General features: G+C 41.0%; 2 protein-coding genes across 25 annotated transcripts in view; one reads left to right on the top strand and one right to left on the bottom strand.

The window, feature by feature from the left end:
• The window catches only part of SDCCAG8 (SHH signaling and ciliogenesis regulator SDCCAG8), a 267,441-nt gene extending 252,185 nt beyond the window's left edge, over positions 1 to 15,256 (bottom strand). For 2 of the 24 annotated variants that reach the window (XM_008268191.5, XM_089312318.1), the window contains exons 1-3: positions 14,376 to 14,571; positions 2,430 to 2,530; positions 1,022 to 1,174 (exon numbers count right to left, since the gene is read on the bottom strand). Coding sequence is in view for 11 of the 24 variants with exons in the window: in XM_008268182.5 (XP_008266404.2) it covers positions 1,022 to 1,174; positions 14,376 to 14,442 (220 nt within the window). In the remaining 13 variants the exon portion in view is untranslated. Of the gene's footprint in view, positions 1 to 1,021; positions 1,188 to 2,429; positions 2,548 to 14,375; positions 14,595 to 15,067 lie in introns of those variants that run through there. The other 22 variants (XM_008268182.5, XM_051820786.3, XM_008268192.5 and 19 more) reach the window with 20 other exon arrangements.
• A 167-nt stretch (positions 15,257 to 15,423) lies between these two features.
• The window catches only part of CEP170 (centrosomal protein 170), a 149,628-nt gene continuing 142,511 nt past the window's right edge, over positions 15,424 to 22,540 (top strand). Inside the window, 1 exon segment of the mRNA XM_051820776.3 lies at positions 15,424 to 15,566. The gene's annotated coding sequence lies outside the window, so the exon portion shown is untranslated.

Genomic DNA, 22,540 nt, shown 5'->3' with positions numbered 1-22,540 from the left:
GGAATTATAAGAGTACTTTACAAATATCATGGAAAATTGTATTAAAAGATTATTTTGTATAAAACTTAAAATCCATGAAGTTTTTTTCATAATATGCTTTTTCCAAGAACTTTCTGAAGACCCTCATATGCATGGATTTCAAAATTTGCACCAAAATATATTTATTTCATTGCCATGAACTTTTTGAAGCATCCTTGTATATTATCTATTTCTTTTTTTTAACTTTTATTTAATGAATATAAATTTCCAAAGTACGGCTTATGGATTACAATGGCTTCCCCCCCCATAACGTCCCTCCCACCCACAACCCTCCCCTTTCCCACTCCCTCTCCCTTTCCATTCACATCAAGATTCATTTTCGATTCTCTTTATATACAGAAGATCAGTTTAGCATACATTAAACAAAGATTTCAACAGTTTGCTCCCACACAGAAACATAAAGTGAAAAATAATAGATGATTTTTTAAATGATGATGAAATCAGATCAGACCTATTGTCATGTTTAATCCCAGTGAGAGTCAAGTTGAGAATTGATAATTTCTTCTTCTTCTTTTTTTTTTTTTTTGTATATTATCTATTTCAAGAATAACATCCTAAAAGCAGAATGGGACAGACTAGAGTCCTTATTCTATGAAGTTTAAAGAATTCACTATGGGGCTGGCATCATGGCATAGCAGGTAAAGGAGTCACTTGCAACATTGGCAAGCCTTACGGGTGCTGGTTCACATCCCAGCTGCTCCACTTCTGATCCAGTTCCCTGCTAATGCACCTGGGAGAGCAGTGAAAGATGGCTCAAGTGTTTGGGTCCTTGTACCTACACAGGAGACCCAGATGAAGCTCCTGTCTATCTGGCTCAGCCCTGGTCATTGTGGCCACTTGGGGAAGTGGATGGAAGATTCTCCCTTCCTCCCTGTCTCTCCGTAACCCTGACTTTCAAATAAACAAACAAATAAAGAAATCTTTAAAACAAAGAAAGCATTTGCTGTATGTCACACAGACTAGGGCTGACATTCACACTCACCAGCATGACAGTGTTGCAATTCATGCAAGGCTGCCTCGGTGCCCTCGTTTCCTGCACTGATGCTAGGGGCTGGGTCCAGGGCATCTTCTCCAATCGCACCATCACTTTCTTTCAGCACACATTTCAGTTGCTGGATGCTTCTACTGGCACGTTCTGCAACAACAACCTGATGAAAGTCAGGACAAATAAAATCTGGGAGACAGCCGGACTCAAGAAGGCAGTCTCTAAGTATTATTTCTGGTACACTGTGGGGAAGGGGCTGTGGAAGCAGAGTTCTGTTTCTAGCTTACTGAGAAATATGCCCGAGAAGTGAGAGAGGATCAAGTTCGTGGGGTCCATGGAGTAGAGGTTGGACATGAGAATCTCTGAGGCTCCTCTCACGACAGTAGTCCATATGGATTTGATCTAGCACCACCAGCAAGGAGGATTCATTCAAAGGCAGAGCTTTCCCTGCTCCCCTCACCCCTGAAAAGTAACCGACCCGGGGAAACATTCTTCTTCTCTTCAGTGTCTAAGACTCCCCTGGTCCATCCCCGGAGACACTGGGGAGGAGTGCCAGCATGTACAGAACTAGTAAGAGGGACACAATCACACCAAACTCTGCCTGGGGAAGTCTCACTGTGTCTGTGGGCCTGATACCCTTTCCCCACCAAGCAATGTGACACTGCCTGACCTAGCTGTGACCAAGACTTGCATAGCTGAAGTACTATAGTGGCAGCCCGTGTAGCATAGTCTTTCTTATACAATGCTGGTAGACTTCATATAGAGTCTTGGTTAGTGCAGCTGACTGCTCCTAGAATTCAAACTTAAACTGAATAACACATGAGAAGCATCTTCAAACAGTTCTTGGGAAATATTTGTACATTATCTTGTAATTCCACTTTTCCACAACCTTGTTGGTGCCATTATACACTTGTATAACATCAGCTATCTAAATTAATGAAGCAATGAGGTGCATCTCTAAAAATAGCTCCATGGAACCCAACCTCATGCCCTTGTCCTCCCCCAGTTTGAAAATGAGTAGGCCTATACCTTGCATTAGCAAATAGAATGCAGTGGAAGTTACACCATGCCAGACCCAGGCCTCATCTTTTTTTTTTTTTTTTTAAGATTTATTTATTTATTTGAAAGTCAGAATTATTCAGAGAGAGAGGAGAGGCAGAGAGAGAGAAAAGTCTTCCATCCACTGTCTCACTCCCCAACTGGCTTCAACAGCTGGAGCTACGCCAATCTGAAGCCAAGAGCCAGGAGCTTCCTCTGGGTCTCCCATATGGGTGCAGGGCCCAAGCACTTGGGCCATCTTCCACTGCCCTCCCAGGCCATAGCAGAGAGCTGGATTGGAAGTAGAGCAGCCAGGACTTGAACTGGTACCCATATGGGATGTCGGTACTGCAGGCAGGGACTTTACCTGCTATGCCACATGCCAGATCCAGGCCTCATCTTTAAAGAGATTGGCAGCTGTTGCTTCCTCTCTCTTGGAATGCTTGCTTCTGGGAGTTGGCTACCCTGCTGGACACAGGACAGACCTGTGAAGAGGTCACATGGAAAGGAAAGCCCTGATAAGGAGAGAAGCCTTCTGCTCCTCACACCACCCATCCAGCACCCCACCTAGCTTTGATGGCATGAAGATACCTGATTCATCGCCAGTCATGTATGAAAACATATTTATAAACCTGTATTATTATATAATATCTTGAAAAACTTCTCCTTTTCTCCAAGCTCATGAATTTCTTTTAACTTTTATTTAATAAATATAAATTTCCAAAATACAACTTTTGGACTATAGCGGCTCCCCCCACCCATAACCTCCCTCCCACCTGCAAACCATCCTATCTCCTACTCCTTCTCCCTTCCCATTCTTCATCAAGATTCATTTTCAATTATCTTCATATACAGAAGATCAACTTAGTATATACTAAGTAAAGATTTCAACAGTTTGTACCCATACAGAAACACAAAGTATAATGTACTGCTTGAGTACTAGTTATACTGTTAATTCACATAGTACAACACATTAAGGACAGAGATCCTACAAGGGGAGTAAGTGCACAGTGACTCCTATTGTTGATTTAACAATTGACACTCTTATTTATGACATCAGTGATCACCTGAGGCTCTTGTCATGAGCTGCCAAGGCTATGGAAGCCTCTTGAGTTCATCAACTCCGATCTTATTTAGACAAGGCCATAGTTAAAGTGGAAGTTCTCGCATCCCTTCAGAGAAAGGTACCCCCTTCTTTGATGGCCCGTTCTTTTCCACTGGGATCTCACTTACAAAGATCTTTCTTTCTTTCTTCTTCTTCTTTTTTTTTTTTTTTTTTTTTTTTGCCACAGTGTCTTAGCTTTCCATGCCTGAAATACTCTCATGGGCTTTTTAGCCAGATCCAAATGCCTTAAGATTAAGGGCTGACTCTGAGGCCAGAGTGCTGTTTAGGACATCTGCCATTCTATGAATCTGCTGTCTATCCTGCTTCCCATGTTGGATCATTCTTTCCTTTTTAATTCCATCAGTTAGTATTAGCAGACACTAGTCTTGATTATGTGATCCCTTGACATTTAATCCTATCATTATGATCAATTATGAACTTAAACTGATCACTTTGCCTAGTGAGATGGTATTGGTACATGCCACCTTGATGGGATTGAATTGGAATCTCCTGGCATGTTTCTAACTCTACTATTAGGGGTAAGTCCGATTGCAAGCTCATGAATTTCAAAGTACAGAACAGAAAAACAATAACCATATTACTCAGAAGGAAAAATAATACCCTATTACAAAATACCTAGTATAATTTCTTCACTCACAGCAACTCATTTTCTATTTTGATTAAACTAGCAGTTGATTAAAGTTGAACAATGAAATTCTATTACTCAACAACACAAGAGTGTCAGCGAATTTATCACATTTTCTTTCATACCAATCCAATTTCTGCATGGATCTTTCTCTGATAGAAATTTTATGTTGATTACTAGCCAGGTCTGACCTTTTACTCAGTTTAAGTTTAGGAATGTCCAGAGAAGATGCATTTCTTGGTGTTAGCAAAATAAGAAGCAGCAATAGTTTCCCAATAACTCAATATTTTCTAAAGAGATTTGTTAATGGAAAAGGAAAATCAGAGCATTACATGATAAACAATTCAGCTCACAGAGCTTTAGATTTATGCCCATAAATCTATGAATGAAGCACTTATCTTTATTACATCCATTAGAAAGGAAACACAGGGTTTGATTAACATTAAAAGTGTGCTCCATGGAGCTATCAAATGAATGCACTTCTAAGACAAAGGAAAATTATTTATTTATACATAGTCTGACTAAAAGCTAATAAGCTATATTAGGAAAAAGAAGGGAAATATGGGGGAAAAAACCATAGCTGAAAATCCCTATAAGTAGAGTTCTTTAATCAGGTTATATTGATGGTAGGGTTTAAAAAAATCCTTTCAATAGTTTTTAAAGTATTCCTGTTTAATATTTTAGAATTCATAACATACTAGGACTATATGTTAAATTGCACTATGAAAACAACATGTGAAATCCTGAGATTTTGAACTTAACAGCTCTCCCAAAGAAAAATGACAGAAAAAGCTTTAGGTATTTTTGTAACTACTGGCTTCACTTATGAAAGAGAAAAAAAGGGGAAGTTGCAAGGACAGTGTCCCAAAACTAAAACTAAGGAGGTAAATATTTTAGGTCATTTCAAAACTATATTTCTAATATGCTAAGTACTTTTCAAATACATACACAGCAGCATAATTACAAACTGTAACAGAAAGAGTTAATTTTAAGGAATAAAACCATTCAGTTGATTCAAAACAGATGGAATCCCATCATTCTTCAACTGGAGCCATCACAACCTAACCAAAGCACACATAATCATTATTAAAAGAACACTACTCCCAGGGCCAGCACTATGGTTCAGTGGGTTAAGCCGCCACCTGCAGTGCTGGGATTCCAGACAGGCACTGGTTCAAGTCCCAGCTGCTTCTCTTCCAATCCCGCTCCCTGCTAATGTACCTGCTAATGCAGATGGTCCAAGTACTTGGGCACCTGCACCAACATGGGAGTCTCAGAAGGAGTTCCTAGCTCTTGGCTTCAGCCTGGCCCAGCCCTGGCTGTTGGAGCTATTTGGGGAGTGAACCAGAGAATGGAAGATTTCTCTCCCTCTCTGTCACCTGGCCTTTCAAATACATAAAGTTTTTTTAGTTTAGTTTTGTTTTGTTTTTAAGAACACTACCCTCCAAATGCAGTTGCTTACTGCTTATATTTAATGAAATCAGATTAGACTGGGGGTTCCAGACATCATTTCTATTGCTAATGGGACACAGCTTTATCTGTCTAAAACCAAGAGATGCAACGAATATTCATTTTCTCTTCTGAGAGGACATTAAGGTTACTTCAGACTGCATCCCGACTTCTTTTTCCTAGCAGCAATCAAGGGGCTGATTATAAGCTTGATTATGAATACAAATTCAAACAGGACCTCTTGAGTCCTACAGATCACTTGAACATAAATACAAGTAAATAATATTTCTCCTGATCCACTATCCAAACATTAGTCACTACGAGGAGCACTTAAAAGGTTCCTGGGCTGATGACTGCCAACAAAATTAAATCTTTTTAATGAATTTTTTATGCCAGTTTTCCTATTCCTCATTCTAACTCCCAGCTCATCACTAAGCCTCTCTTTATCAAATGAGTTATTTATTTTTATTTTGAAAGAAATGCAAGGATGTCTTAGTCTAGGAGATCACCACTTAGATACATATTGTGAATTATTAATATCTATATTCTCCATCTGTCCTGGGAGATGTGAAAGAGAATTGCCCTGGTGACAGGGAGGGGGAACCATTCCCTGTGAAGCATCCAGCTGTCTGAGAAAACACACACAATCCTAGTCTAGGGCAGAGAAGCAGAAAAGTGAAGCAACAACAAGATAAGGGAAACGTGTCTGTCCACACTTGAGTAGGCCTCAGCCTGGTTCAGAAGATTGCTGTCAATGTTTACAAGGGGGCCAATAGGTAGAAAAAACAAGATATACACAGAAAAATCCATAGTTAGACAAAGCCAGCTTTGTAAATGGCAAGCACAGTAGAGAAAGCATTTAAAAATACTACGCAGAAACACAAAACAAATCTCAAAGAAAATATTATCCCAATCCTCTAATAGCTGAAAAATGTGCTAAAGTGTTTGGCATCAGTAATACAAGATAATCTGAAAAAGAACATAAACATCTTAAGAAAGTAGTGCCTGGAAGATCACTAATGATGAATTGGCACTGGCAAATCCAGGCAGTTGGCTATATGCACTCTGAGGTGTGCACCTGGCATTTTATTGGCATCAGCTGAGAGGACTTATGCACCTGCCACTTTCCACTGATGCAAGAAATAATCATGGCCAGCCTGGCAGAAGTTTGGAGGTAAAATCACCAGTCAATACAATCTGTATCCTTAATTGCAATCACTCTTAAGTATGATTCCTGCAGAGCAGAGGCAGTAAGCAAAAGTCTTAGCCACTTCTACAGAACGCTTTCCCAACCTCAAGACTGTTGACATTTTGGACCTGCTAATTCTTTGTTATACAAGGTTATGTTTAACAGCATGCTTAACAGCATCCCTGGCTTCTACCCACAGGACACCCACAGCACTCCCCTTCACCTCCAGCTGTGACAATCAAAAATGTCTCTAGACATCCTAAATGTCTGCTTGGTAGAAAATTTGCCCCTATAAACATTATACATACAGCAAAATGTTAAAATTATTAAATTTATGTGTGCTCAGTGAACTCTTCTGTGTACTTCTCTGTACATTTGGCATATTTTTAATAAAAAGATCCATAAAAAGAAAAATTGCCCCAGTTGAGAATCACTGGTTTAGATCAATAAAACAAGACAACTAGAATTGAGTCATAAGGACAGACTTCCCATTACACTTACATTATTACAGTACACTATAACTGTACCTATCCCTTGACGAAAAAATGTGTACCACAGTGATATATTTTGTCATAGTGGTAGTGGCAGGCAGGTAAAACCTGAGACTGATGGGATATTTAGGAGACAAGTGCCAAGAAAGGTGTTATATCCATTGTAATCAAAGCAGAGAATTTGTATTTAGCTTAATTTCATTCCAAGAAGTGGTATTTCCCCTAACACCATTCTATTAAACATTCAAGTACTTAAAAAAAGGTGGGAAGGGGGCACTGCGGCATAGTAGGCTAGTAGGCTAAGCCTCCACCTGAGGTACCAGCATCCCATGTGGGTGCTGGATGGTGTTCCAGCTGTGCCTCTTCCGATCCAGCTCTCTGCTACGGCTTGTAGAAGCAGAAGACGGCCCAAGTGCTTGGGTCCCTACACTCGAGTGGGAGACCAAGATGAAGCTCCTGTCTTCACATCAGCCCAGCTCTGGCCTTGGGGAGTGAACTAGTGGATGGAAGACCTTTTTCTCTGTCTCTCCCTCTGTCTGTGACTTTACCTCTCAAATAAATAAATAAAATCTTTAAAAAAAAAAATCCAGTGGGCTTTGATGAAGTTCTATAATGATCAGGGCTCTTTTGGCAAGAGCTCGAGTACATTTCAGGCTACCTTCTGTACCTCTAGAATCTGAGAAAGGTTACTGATAGAACAAAGACAAGCCTCAGCCATTCTTGCTCATTGCGCAAAAGATAGATAAACATTGGAATGTATTCCTTGCCCTTGAATCTCAGTTGAGTCTCACACCCTATTGCATTCTTTCCCAGGTTCCCAAGGCCCCCCGCACTGCCACCTGAAAGATCATTTTTCAGGAATTCACATCTGCTTGCTGTCCCCTACCCCTATCCCCACCTCTAGCTCTCCTAAAATATATAAGGCCCAGCCCCTGGGGTCCGGACCTTCTGCCTAGGGTTCCATCAATGTGCATGCCAGCAGTTGGTCAACCACCTCTATGAATTTCTCTGAATAAATTAATAAATTCGGCCTGTTCTTTGCCTCTATTCTTAACACTTATCACCAAGTAAAAAACGGGAAAATGTTAGCACAAACTGGTGATGTGATCAGAACATGTGTTCAAACATTGGAGCACAGAATACAATATTCTCAGTACCTCAATCACTTGAAAACAACTTAAGCTATGCCTTTTTCTGTCCAAGAACATGTGCAAGTACCCTAACAATTTCCTAACACTGAACCATAGCTGTGGCTCTGGACAATCCCAGGATGCTCACTGATTTGTTAATGCTCTATTTCTGGCTCCTAGAGCCTGTCTTTTGTTTATCTCACCTCAGTAGTTGGAAAGGAAAATTGAGATTCTACTGTCTTTCTTATTCTGTAAAAGAAAAGATCATGAAAGTTAAAACTACTTTTATAAATTTTTATAATGAAACAAAAATAATTAAACTCTATCATCGGGGCCGTCACTGTGGTGCAGCGGGTTAACGCCCCGGCCTGAAGCACCGGCATCCCATATGGGCCCCGGCTGCTCCACTTCCGATCCAGCTCTCTGCTGTGGCCTGGAAAAGCAGTGGAAGATGGCCCAAGTCCTTGGGCCCCTGCACCCACATGGGAGACCTGGAAGAAACTCCTGGCTCCTGGCTTCGGATCAGCGCAACTCCAGCCGTTGCAGAAAACTGGGGAGTGAATTATCAGATGGAGGACCTTTCTCTCTCTCTCTCTGCCTCTCCTCTCTCTGTGTAACTCTGACTTTCAAATAAACAAACAGATCTTAAAAAAAAAAAAAAAAACTATCAGCATAAAAAACCTTTGATGTTTATGTGTGCATGCAGAATACCTCAAAAAGTTCATGGAAAATGAATTTATTTTGATGCAAATTTTCTTGAATTCCATGAGTAGTTTTTCATAATATGCATTTTCCACTAATTTTGAGAAAAACATTCTTGCATCAAAATAAACCAAACTTTAAAATCTGTTTTTCCCCCACAAACTTTTTGAAGTGCTCTTGTATACACTACATACAGCAAAGATTATTAAAAATTCCAAGAAACATATGAGAAAAAGAAATAAAGAAAACAGAAGAAAAAGCTTTATGAATAAATCTGAGAAAAAGAAGAACTTTTACTACAGCTGCACACAGTTTATTAAGTCTGCCAAAGGTCCAGATGAGATCACTGCTGGCTGATATCCTGACAAAATTATTGACTAGTAAGATTAACACAGCCTTTCTACAGATGTGAGCCCCTGCTGGCAGGAGAAACACACTTTGCAGGAGCTGCCAACTGTACACAGATAAAACACAGAGCATCAGTGTAAAGTTTTCTCAAACTACAGTAATTTGTAAAGAAAAGGATCATCCCCAAGATGATATATTTTCTTCCCACATTCACCCTCTCTACACCTAGTTTCACTCCTAATTCTCAATTCTGTAAGACAGAAAATCAGCCTGTGTCATTCACCTGGGCCAGTGAAGTGCTGATATAAGGGATATTAGCAATCTAGGCATTAAGATGGGTGCTTGGTTGAGGAACATGGCTCCCAGATATGTGTGTTTGGTTCTCAGAGGAAGAAAGGGAGGAAAGGTGAGTGAAAACAGGTGGGTCTGTGGTGGTGTGGGGGAGTACAGAAGCAAAGAGAAGGAGAGCAATGAAGAAATGGAAATGTTTTTAGAGAAAATATCATCCAGTTTGGCCATAAGCCTCACCATTCCCTAATGTGTTGCCTCAACTCCATCACACATTTTGTCAATTTCTTGGCTTCCAAAGGCAGTAATTCTTATATCTACTCTCAATTTTTTTAACAGATAAGGAAACAGGAACCCAAGTTTATTAATTTGCCTAAGGTCACATAGATGCTTTTCAGCAAAGCAATAGTAAGTTCAGTGTCCTGACTCCTGACTCTACATTCTCTGCTCTGACTCCATCAGATTTTCCCCCACAGATTCAATCTAGAAGTGGAAACACCAAAATGTTAAAAGAGAAAAGTGCATGGGGTCGGCTGGGAGCAACATATAAAATGTACATAGAATATAAATTCTGTGCTCCTGTCATACTACAAGTTTGTTTTCTTTTTCTTCATAGCCAACCAAAAGTTGGCTGGGAACTAGGTTAAGGTATACAGGCACTGTTGAGAAAGCTGTCTTCCATACCCAGCCCTGCAGCAACACAGGAGACACAATGCTGATAGTAAGATGCAGACACTGAATTCCCAGTAATTTCTCCCCTTTTTGATATCATATTCCAACATTCAAATGTGGACAATTTAAAACAGAGCCTGGATTCCGAGTTACTCTGGCTTGTCTTACCCTGTTTTCGCTATAAACTAGCTTGTTTCATACTTTGTGGCCTTGTACAATGATTTGTTGAATTTAACAGAGGAGGGGTATCTTCCATCCTCTCCAGTAACAAATATAGTTCTCAGCCATTCTGTGGGTTTATTGAGTAAATTAACACCTAACCATGCTACTAGGAGACACCCAAATAATTTCTGGTTCTAGCACCCAGGACACCAAGGATACTCCCACGTTTTACTACACTAGAAATGTTCAGATCATGTACATTGTACAAATATTATAAATCTAAGCAACAAGTCTTCACTTTCTTTGCCAGAAGTCTCATTTTAAAAGAGAATCAGTTAACCTCTCCAATATCTTACAGAGGGGACACAGGCAACCCAAAGTAAGAGATATTTCCAGAGGGCTCAAACAGTGCATACAAATGAAGAGTATAATGGAAATGATGAGAGGTGAGTGTGGAGTATGCAAATAGGGTTCCTACTTCCATGGCTGCTCCAGGCTCATCAGAGTCAAGGACAGGTAAAGATTGCACCCAAGTTTTTAAAAGTGAAAAAGTAAACTGTGGCTTTGTTTTCCTCATCAGAATGTCAAGTTCTTAATACACTATAATTATAAATGTACCAGGATTTTATTTAAAGTAATGAGGAAAAGCTATGAAAAATGGAAGTACTATCATGGAAAGCTGTGAATGCATTTTACATTTTCATATGGCTACTTCCTGACTGAATATAAAGGTGGAGATGTCAGTAATGCTGTAGGTATATATTCTGAAGCCAGAGGAATAATGGAGGAGTGAGTGAGACTGTTTATCACCTTTCCATTAAACGTGAACTAGATGAAGCTTGGAAAAGTATTGGTGGATACAGGAAACCAAATACATCAATAAAACTGAACCAAAGACAAATAAAAGAACTTTAAACTGCATTTTGTCTGTATAGTTACACAACTCTTAAATTAATAGGCATAAACACTCAAAATAATGAAGTTCCACAAACAAAATAACTGTACCATACTTTGTGTATTCAGGAACAAAAATTTTACCTTAAAGGGAGCTATCCTATTTAATAGTGGTAACTTACATTTGTGAAGAACTTCTTTTTGTGCTAAGTTCAGGGTTAATTCTGCTTTTTTTCCTTCTGAAACTATTGTATATAAATGCAGATAAAAGAATTAACACTATTAAACAAATAATGCATCCTGAAGATCCAAGAAAAACTTCAGGTTCTGTTTCTTGACTCACAAATGAAATAATGACTAAAAATTTTTTTTAGTCTTTAGCTTTCTAAATCTCTTCTATTTGTTCTTGGTGAAGTGTTTTCATTATCTTTTACTGCTACCACTTTAAATTCTAAATTTATTTAAATTATCTTTGAATAAACTCTTCATTCTATAATCATTGAAAACAGTAGCACTCGTATCAAAAATATTACCATAAGCCTGTTTGAAATGAATCCCTTTACTGCATGAAGATACCTAATATTAAATAGTCCTCAATGGTGACAGAAAGGCTCAGAATAAGGTCAAAGGAGAAACATTAGGAGAAACTATCAATGGAAAACAAACATCCTTTACCAGTCTAAAATATAGGACAAAATCATTCTTATAATCATGCACAGGATTTTTCTTGCTTACAAATAAAAAACTTAGTGCTTATTTCTTAAGAACTTTTGAAATGCTGAACAGCTGATGAAGTTATTCATTAAGACAATTCCTGGGCCGGTACCACGGGTCACTAGGCTAATCCTCTGCCTAGCAGCGCCGGCACCTGAGGTTCTAGTCCCGGTCGGGGCGCCGGATTCTGTCCCGGTTGCCCCTCTTCCAGGCCAGCTCTCTGCTGTGGCCCGGGAGTGCAGTAGAGGATGGTCCAAGTCCTTGGGCCCTGCACCCGCATGGGAGACCAGGAGAAGTACCTGGCTCTTGCCATCAGATCAGCATGGTGCGCCGGCCACAGCACGCCGGCAGCGGCGGCCATTGGAGGGTGAACCAACCGCAAAGGAAGACCTTTCTCTCTGTCTCTCTCTCTCTCACTGTCCACTCTGCCTGTAAAATAAAAAAATAAAAAAAGACAATTCCTTGGGGTTGGCGCTGTTGCACAGTGGATTGAAGCCCTGGCCTGAAGCACTGGCATCACAAATTGGCGCGGGTTCTACTCCTGGTTGCTTCTCTTCCAATCCAGCTCTCTGCTGTGACCTGGGATGGTAGTAGAAGATGGCCCAAGTCCTTGGGCCCCTGCACCCATGTGGGAGACAAGGAAGAAGCTCCTGGCTTTCGATCGGCGCAGCTCCGGCCATTGCAGACATCTGGGGAGTGAACCAGCGGAAGAATGACCTCTCTCTCTGTCTCTACCTCTCTCTGTAACTCTGTCTTTCAAATAAATAAAAAAGTAAAATAAAAAGATAATCCCTTTACTTCTGCAACTTAACTATTGAGAATGTTGAATTTTTTAACACTATTGATAGATGCAACAATAAATAATAACTCTAACAAAGTCTAGAGTCATAGGAAGATAAACTTTCTAACCTCAAAACAAATCTTCACTTGGCTGCAAGCACCAAGCATAAATAGCAGCTAACATTTTGAGTGCTTGTGTGTCAAGCATTTATTTTTACTCTTATTTTCCAGCAAAATCATCTGTAATTATTTTTTCCCCCAGTAATCCAGGGGCTCCATGGGGATAGGAACTCTGTCTCGTTCCTTATTTGCATTCCCAGCACCTACTATGCCTAACACATAGTAGACACTGAATTAATATTTACTGAATAGCGTCCCACATGCCTTATATAATTTCTCAAACTTGGGTCATTACGTAGAGGGTTATGAAATTGCCACAAAATAGAAAAGTGTATTAGATCTAGTAGAATAAAAATTCTTTGATGAAATCTTTTAGTTTATTTGTATGTGTCCTATATACAATGTATTTCTGTCTGTGCGTTCCATTTTAAAACCGCATGAAAATCAGTGTTTTACATGGATTATTTCATTTGCTCCTCATGGTAGCCCTGAAAACAGCACTGTAACTTCCACTATAAAAGAACTGAGAATTCTAGAGGTTATATATCTTGTCCAAAATGACAGAGCTATCAACAAGTACGGGCATCATTTCAACAAATAATCACTTAAAGTGTACCGTATTGAAAAATTCTGAATTGATAACAAAGTTTCAGTAACAGTAATTATGCCTTGGTTAACAAAGAAAAACAGGCTTTGAAGACAGGCCTTAGTTCAATACCGAACTCTGTCACTAAACAGCTGTGTGGGCTTTGGCCTGACTTAACCTTTCTGAACTTTGATTTCCCCACGTGCAAAATAGGGGATACTCATCAAACTGTTTTGTTTTAAATGATTTGCTGCATGGAAACAGCCTAACCAACCAATCGAAGTTGTTGTGGTTAATTATTAGTGAGTTTCCCCCTTAGTCCTATATATTCAGTCCACTATGCCAAACCTGAACGTGTAACGTGTTACGTCAGGAATTCAGTGGATTAAAAAGCAAAGCATGGCAACTGAGTGAGAGTGGCACAGAGCGGTTCTAAGTTTCAGCTGGCCCAGGCTGAGAAAGCTGCCCAAAGTGATAAGATCCGGAGTTGGTTCAGGTAAGTATGGGAATCAAAGACAACAACTCTGGCACAGCGGGTTAACGCCCTGTCCTGAAGCAAAACCAAATAGGGGCGCCGGCATCCCATATGGACACTGGTTCCAGACCCGGCTGCTCCACTTCTGATCCAGCTCTCTGCTATGGCCTGGGAAAGCAGTAGAAGATGGCCCAAGTCCTTGGGCCCCTGCACCTATCTGAGAGACCCAGAACAAGCTCCTGGCTCTGGCTTCGTATTGGCACAGGCTGTTGCGGCCAATTGGGGAGGGAACGACCGGATGGAAGACCTCTGCCTCTCCTCTCTCTGTGTAATTCTGACTTTCAAATAAATAATCTTTAAAAAAAAAAAAAGACAACAACTCTGCTTAATCATAAAAACAGCAGCAAACTAGTTCATCCTCGTCAAAGACCAGTAACATCCATCTTCTTCCTCTGCAGCCTGGCTGGGCTGAACCGAGGTGTCCGTTAAGGCACCTGGTCTGCTCCCGCCTAGTAGGCCCTGGATACCTAGGGCCTAGGCACAGAGGTTCGGAGCAACTCACCCCGGAGACTCCGTTGATACTTCCCCAGAATCTCCTCCAGGGAAGAGTTCCCTGGGGACTTCGCCATGCACAGACTCTGGGCCAAGAGATGCGAGTTACGTGGGTTATCGTCCAGTGTTCTCCCTTCCAACAACAGCCCTAGCGCCCGCCCGCCTCCTGCCGCAACTGTCACTGGGGAGCCTGGAACCACGGACGCAGCTCGTGGGGTCTCTTCCCACCCTCGAGCCCTCGTGATGGACATTGGGAGTTGTAGTTCTAAGGCTCTGGCTCTACAGCCTCGAGAATCCTAAGAACCTTCCAGCTGCACTACATTTCCCAGAGGGCACTGCGCTCCTGGCGTTGGCTTCGGCGGTTTGGCTACCACAGATCGTTGCCACGAGACCGGCTTGCGGGCTCCTCCCTTTTCCTCTAAGCCAGCCTGGCTAGTCCCGCCTTCACCCTGTCCTGCAGCAGTCCGGACCACCCGGCTGACAGAAAGGACTTTCTGAAGGCCCGGACGCTTCGATCTTTACTAATATGCAATTGATCTTTCAGGCTTCTCTGGGAAGCGAATAATCTCTGAACCCTCCTTCGGTCGCGACATTTGTCAAAACGGTCCAATTCTTAAGAAATAAGAAACTCTAACTCTCCCAAACAGCCTGGCTTGTAAAGGCGGCCAACACTACAACTCCTAGCATGCCAAGCAACCCGACCTCCTCTTGCAGTTGGCGCACTGCCCGCCGGGAATTGTAGTCCTCGTTGGTTGCAGGTCCCCGCTAGAGCCAGAGTTCTCTTCATTGTTCAGGCCGGTCTTTGGGGACACGCCTGCGCAGTGGGCAGCAGGCAAGGCGTGTGAGACCCTCCGCACAACCCCCTTTCATTGTCTGTGTCTGGCGCCTGCGCAGTAAGAGATCGCTGGGACTGGGCTGGAGGAGTGGATAGGGCCCAGCACCTCGCCCTTTCCCCAGGCGCCTGCGCAGTCAGCGACCGCTCTTTGCCGTTACCGCTATGTGTGGGGCGTGTGTGGAATAACGTTATTGCCCGGCGGAACCGAGGGGCCGGGAGCTCGACCGCAGCTGCAGCGACGAAGGCAGCAGCGGCGGAGACGACGACGACGACGACGGGGTGGGGGAGAGGACGGCGTGCGAGAGACTCACGGGACGCGACGCGCCCCGCCTCCCCCGTCCGGTCCCTCTCTCTTCACGGTGAGGGGTAAGTGATGCGCTCCGCTGCCTCGGGGTGGACGCCGCCGCCGCCTCTGCTTTTCCACAGCCTGCTCGGATTTGCGCCGGGGGCTCGGGGCGCGGCCCCTGGCGTGGCGGGGGTGCAGGGAGAGCCTTCCCGGATGCTCCGCGCGGCGTTACCACCCCCATCGCCCAGGACCTGGGGCTCGGCGGGGCCGCTCCTCCCATCCCCCCATCCTCGATGGCCTCCGGTCCTCGCTCCCCACCCTCCGCCGTCGTCTGGGTCCTCCCGGGCCCGTGGCCGCGGTCTCCGCCTCCCCTAAGTGTACTGAATCGCTTGCAGCTCCCTCCCGGCTTTGTGCAACCCTCCCCCATCGTTGGAGCAGTTTGCGAGGGGTGCGGGCGGAGCATCGGAAGGAATGGCTGCGCTGCCGCTGGGGAAGGGATTTTTTTTTTTCCCCAGTGGGAGCAGCTCCCAGGGCCGAGTCTTTTTGTGTGGTTGGATTTTGGGGTATGAGGCAGTCGGGGGAGGTCAGGCGAGGGCCCTTTGCACGCGTTGGGAGGGCGTGGAAGACGCGGTGTCACGCACCCTGCCAGGCGACTGCACCCGGGGTACATCTCTAGCTGGCTGGATTGTGAACCCCGGGGAAGGGAGAGCGACTTCCTGTCGGCTTCATTGTCCTAAGATTCAAATACAGCGTTTTGGGTCCGCTTCCCTTCCATTTTCTGCGAGGGGGAGAAATACTAGCAGTGTCTTAACACCGGGCGGGAAGACGTGGGATTCGTATCCCAAGTCGCAGCATCTCTGTTTTGTGGCGTTCGGTAGAGTTTTGATTTATTTTGTCGAAGAATGTGGGGGAAGACACGGACCGTGCTTGCCAGAGTGCACGCACTGTCAAGGTGATCAATGTAAAATTACTAGATGACGTTGAAGGCTGGGCGAGAAGGGGCCTGACAGCCGAGCGGGTGTGTAGCAGGGAAATGAACCAGGAGAATTGTTTTTTTTTCCACTGGGTGGGTAACGCATGCATGGGTCCTAAGGGAATAGATGAAGCTACGTCTTTCCCTTTTATGTTTTAAAGCAATCCAAACAAAAATAAGGATTGGTGTATTTGTTTCTGAAGCTGTTTGCTCATTTTTATTCTCTTCATGAAAATTCAGCCGTTTGGGAGGAATTTGGTGAAGTGGATGATCCATGCGATTGAAAATGCGTCTTTTAAAATGATTTGCTTGTTAGGATTGTAATGCTTGTAACCATTTGCTGGCGTCTCTGTGTAAAATAAGCCCAAGAAAGAATGAAGTAGGCTGGGGGAGAAGATGGAGGAGTAGTGTGAGTTATATTATAAATACAGTTTCTAGATCTTTACTGATACAACCCTAATTGGGTAAACTTCAAAGCCAGGAAGAAATTCAGCTATCAAATTGTTTTGTAGTTTTCTGCCATTATTTTTTTGAAAAGTGAAAACCAGCACTGTTCTTAGTTCTTCCTAACTTCATAGATACTGTAGAATTTTGCTTTTTTTTTTTTTTAAACGGAACAGTCGCTTGAAAAAAACTAAAACTCACTGATTTGTCTGCCCAAGCCAATGTGCTAACAGAAAGCACAGTCAAATAAAACCAAGGTCTGTTCTACAGAGTGATCTTTACTGTGTGCCCTCACCTTCCACCCTGTGAACATTTATGGAAAGCTTCTGTACTTTTTAATTTGTGTGTAACAGTAAACTTAATTCTCTCACTTGTATTAATCTAGTCCTTCTTTTTGTGATGTAGAAGTAGTAATTCTACTGAAACTGAATTTTAGCTTTACAAAGTAACTTACTAATAAGGGAAGATACCCTAACAGTTCTTTTCATGAAAACAAACTGTTGGAATGTTTTCACTTCTACTTATTAGTAACCATATTTTAATATTATTTCTTGAAATTTAATAGTATTTTATAATATTATGTTCAACTGTGAACTGTTAAAAATAATATTTCTCCATACTAAAAAGCTATGAAGCTTATTTTTCTATGATTAATGAATTTTATTGTTTTCAACTTAGAGTTTCCCTTTGAGAAATGTCATCTTTCTGTTTTTAATTGGGTCGACTTTATAAAAAAAAAGGGGGTTTTATTTATGTCAACTCATAATTTCAGTTCTTTAATTCTGCATTGCATTTTAATAGATATTTTCTTTAGAATTTATTTCACTTTAATTTCAATTTAAGAAGCCTCTGTCATTAAGTTCAGTATGGGGAATCATATTGAAACTTTAAATGCATTTTGCTGGTAAATTTCATGGTGTTCCAAAATTATTTTGTATGGAAATAATCTGCATGTTTCCTGTCCTATTTATCTGTAAACATAAGCATACACTGTGTGTGTGTGCGTGTGTGTGTGTATGTATGTATGTATGTATGTATTAAGGTGCTTTTTGAAACTCTGTACTTGGTGATTTGTTTCATTTGTTCTAAGCATCAGTTTCATGTTCCTTTTACCTACCGGAAAAAAGTTTTATTGTTATATTTGATAATAATTAATGTTCATTACCAAATACTGTATGTATTTAAGGTTTTGTGAACATGTTTTTTATTCAACAGAAATCTGTTCCTGAAAAATACTTCATACTATTTTAATCAATATGTAATGATTTTTTCTTCTGTATCTTAAACATCTTGGGGTTAAATAGTGTGCTAGTGTAGTAAATATCCAACCGAAACTGTGATGTTTCATTACCAACTAAAATGTCTTTCCAGTTGGAGATTATTCTGCAGATGTAATAAGAGAGTAGTTACATATCATCTGAAAAATTATTGATAAGTAGGTAATATTGGCTTGATCACTAAATGTTGACCTGCTTCTGTAAGAAATTTCTCCCTACTAGGGAGACCAACTTTATTTCATTATACATTGTTAATAACACAAATTTTTAATAATCAACGATCCTTGACAAAATGGAATTTGATTTATTTACTCAAATATTTCATAATGAGTGCATTCAGCAGTGAGAACCATTGTGAGGGGAAAAAATTAAGAAAACATGTCTAGTAGAGTGGTTGATAAACTGGATATACCGTCCACTTTAGTTAAAATGATTCTGCAATTTTTTTTTTTTAGCTGAATGTGTTGTTACTGGAAAAGCCCACTTTTATGTCAGAAGTAAAAAAGAAACCAACAAAGGCACAAGGTTAAAGAAAAGCTAATAAAAATTATATTAAGAGGGATTGCACGGAGCACACAAGTGAAAAAGAAGTCCAAGGCTGCCTTGTTTAGATTTGAAAAACCAATGAGACATAGCACAGAACAAGTAATTATTTAGGTATATCAATAATTAATAAATGATGTAGAAAATATTATTTTCAAAGATTTATTTATTTATTTGAAAGGCAGAGTTACAGAAGGGAGAGGCAGAGAGAAAGCAGAGAGAGAGAAAGGTCTTCCATCCTCTGGTTCACTCCCCAGATAGCTGCAATGGCCAAAGCTGCATTAATCCGAAGCCAAAAGCCAGGAGCTTCTTCCAGGTCTCCCAGGCCAGTGCAAGGGCTCAAGAACTTGGGCAATCTTCTGTTGCTTTCCCAGGCTATAACAGAGAGCCGAATTGGAAATGGAGCAGCCAGGAGTTGAACTGGTGCCCATATGGGATGCAGGCTGCAGCTTTACCTGCTAAGCCTCAGCACCGGCCGCGGAACATGGTATTTATTGAACAAATGAATAACACATACCAGGTATTGAGTAAGTGCCAGGCATTGTGTGTTTATGTGCATTTACATTTTATTTATTCTACAGTCTTATAAGATGTTTTACACGTTCAAAGTTGAAAAAATTTGAGGAACAGAGTTAGAGTTAGTGAACAGCTTTGCCTGTGTGTCACATACTACTAAGTGGGAGAGCCTATAACAGAACTTTTGTCATTTTGACTAAACACAAAATTGTACTCATCTCTTTTACTAAGTTAGATGGGGAACATTTATCCCTTATTCTGATGCATAAAATTTTAGAATTGAAGGCAGCTGTGGAAGTCATGTTATACAATATGCCACTCACTACTAATATCTGTGAGATGTTTCTGAATCCTGCTTTTCTGTGAACACTTCCATGAGCATAAGAAATCTTATTTAATTTTCACAAAGTTTAATACATCTTGCTTAGCTTGAACAGGCATCTGCTTTACTACAAGTTCTGCTAGTTGTAGTTCTGTCTTTAGGAGTAAGACACATTAAGGTGTTTTTTATTTTATTTTATTTTTTTAAGATTTATTTATTTGAAAGAGTTACACAGAGAGGTAGAGCCAGAAAGAGAGAGGACTTCCATCTACTGGTTCACTCCCCAAATGACTGAAATGGCCAGAGCTCAGCTGATCCGAAGCCAGGAACCAGGAGCTTCTTCTGGGTCTCCAGAAGAAGATGGGTATGGTCCTTGGGCCATCTTCTACTGCTTTCCCAGGCCATAGCAGAGAGCTGGATCGGAAGTAAGAGCAACTGGGACTTGAACCAGCACCCATATGGGATGTGGGCATGCTGCAGGCTGGTACTTTAACCCGCTGTGCTACAAAGGTGGCCTCTAAGGTTTTTCTTATTAGGTCCTTGCTAGGTTTTCACTCTTTTAAAAAGATTTGTTTATTTGAATGACAGAGCGAGTGAGAAAGAGAAAGAGATCTTCCATGTGCTTGTTCAATCCCCAAATGGCTGCAATGGCAGAGGCTGGGCTAGGCTAAAGCCAGGAGCCAGGAAATCCATTCAGGCTTCCCAATTGGTGGCAAGGTTCCCATGCATTTGATCCATCATCTTTTGCTTTCCTATGCTTATTAGGAGGGAGCTGGATCTGAATTGGAGCAGTTAAGACTCAAATAGGAGGGATGTAGGTTTCCCAAGCAACGACTCCACCTGCTGTACCACACCAACCAGCCCTGTTTTAATCTTTTCTAAATTAATGTTGTAGCACCTACACCTTATCATAATCAGTTTTGTCGGTGCTACTCTTTTGGTTCTGATCTGGTTTTCATATTTAATTCTTTAGTTATGATCTGAATGCAGAGTTTGGGTAAGTGTATTAATTTCAAGTCATATGCTTATTTTTATAGTCTAAAATTGTGTCAGCTCTTCAGTAACCACATTAATACCAGGGCTGGCGTTGTAATGCAGTGAGGTTAAGCCATCACTTGTGACTCTGCGATCCCATATCAGAGTCTGATTTGAGTATCATCTGCTCCACTTGCAGTCCAGCTCCATTGCTAATGTGCCCAGAAAGCAGTGGAAGATGGCCTTGCTTTGGCCTGTCCCAGTCCTGGCTGTTACAACCATTCAGGGAATGAACCAGCAGATGGAATATCTTTTCTTTCTGTGTGTGTCTCTCATTGTCACTCTGCCTTTCAAATAATAAACAAGAAAATATTTAGACAAATATAAACAGTAATGTTTTTACAAATTCTAATGGGGGGAGAGAGAGGAGAGGTGACTTGGGGTTAGGGACCCAAGCACTTAGGCATCCTCCACTGCCTTCCTAGTCTCATTGGCAGGCAGCTAAAATGGAAGCAGAGCAGCAGGAACTCTTGGGAAGTTCCATTGCAGTCAAGACTTAACCTGCTAAACCATAGTGCTGGCTTCTGTTAGTCTGCTTTTCTAATGTTAGAATGCAAATAACCTTTCTTTTTGAAATAGTAGTTTTAGTAGGTGGTAAGTTTTCTCTGATATTGCTCATGGGTTTTTCTTTTGGTTTGGTTCATCATCTTAATTAATCTATAAGACAGCCTTATATTGTTTCTGGACCTTTGGAAAATATGTCTGGAAACCACTGATTTAGTCAATATAAAACAATATCTTTGCACTTAGGTAGGTCTCTCCCATTAATATTTACCCCCTCTTAAATTTCATCACCTTCAATGTAGCCATAGTTAAAATATATTGTCATGATTCTATAATTTAGGGGATTGATTAACTTCCTTTCCTGGCTTTTTGCAGTTTACAAATTTAATAAAGCCAGACCAGTTATGTCTTCATCCTGGCCATGTACTGGATATAGCCAAGGACAAAGCCATGCAGATTTATAAATGGAATAAATGTTAGATAAATAAAATATCTTGGGGGGGGGGAGAAGGTGATGCAAAAGTAATTAAAAACTATTTACATATTTGTTTTGTTTTGATTAAGGAGAAATCCATTGTGTCCTCTGATAGTAAAGTAGTTGGATGCCAATTGATGGGAAATATGGATAATTATATAATTATATGTTATAAAATAAAGAGAAGTTGCCATGAATAAAATCAGGGTAGAGGGATAGTGGATGATAGAAGATTGCTATTTTGAAAATTTATTTTCAAGTAGTAAGTACATTCAAATGGTACAGAAAATTAAAAAAAAAAAAGAAATGTGAAACGTCCTTTTACTGTTGTACCTTATCTGACTTACCACTTCCAATCCAATAAGTTAATTTTTCTTTTCTTAAGTATGATTCCAGTGAATTCTTTTCAATTTAAACAAATAAAAGTATATATTTTAACCCACCTCCTTTTTTAAACATGAAAGATAATCTCTTTTTACAGTATCCTACTCCTTAATAGTTACTATTTTATAGTGGTTAGGGAATTCCTCTCTCTAGGAATTGACATTTAGCTGAGAACTGCATTAGGTTTGGAAGGGAGCATTATAGGCATCTGGGTGGAGAGTATTCTACTCAGGGCAGTGGTTCAAAGACAGGAATGGATTGAATGAATTCAGGAAACAAAGAGGCCATTGTGAATGCTGGTGAGTGAGCAAAGGGAAGAGTAGGAGGAAATGAGATTGGGTAGAAGTTTTATTGATTTTATTTAAGTGCTGTGGGAGTTAATGGGAAGATTTTGAGCAGCAGAATGACAAAAGAATTAGTTTATATTTTTAAAGGAAGCCTCTGGGTATTTTGTGGATAACAAACTTTGGGGCTAGCAAGAGGGGACCTAAGAAATTAGTGGAATAATCTAGACAAGGTGATATTAATGGTTTAGTGACCCTGGTGAAAATATTGAAAGATGCTAGGTCTGATTCTAAAAG

This window comes from Oryctolagus cuniculus, chromosome 13 (genome assembly GCF_051225735.1).
Source record: "Oryctolagus cuniculus isolate XC-2025 breed Fujian yellow rabbit chromosome 13, ASM5122573v1, whole genome shotgun sequence".
In the NCBI taxonomy this organism is placed as follows: domain Eukaryota; kingdom Metazoa; phylum Chordata; class Mammalia; order Lagomorpha; family Leporidae; genus Oryctolagus; species Oryctolagus cuniculus.
Note: the sequence above shows the minus strand (reverse complement) of the source record. Positions and strands in the feature narration are given on the sequence as shown.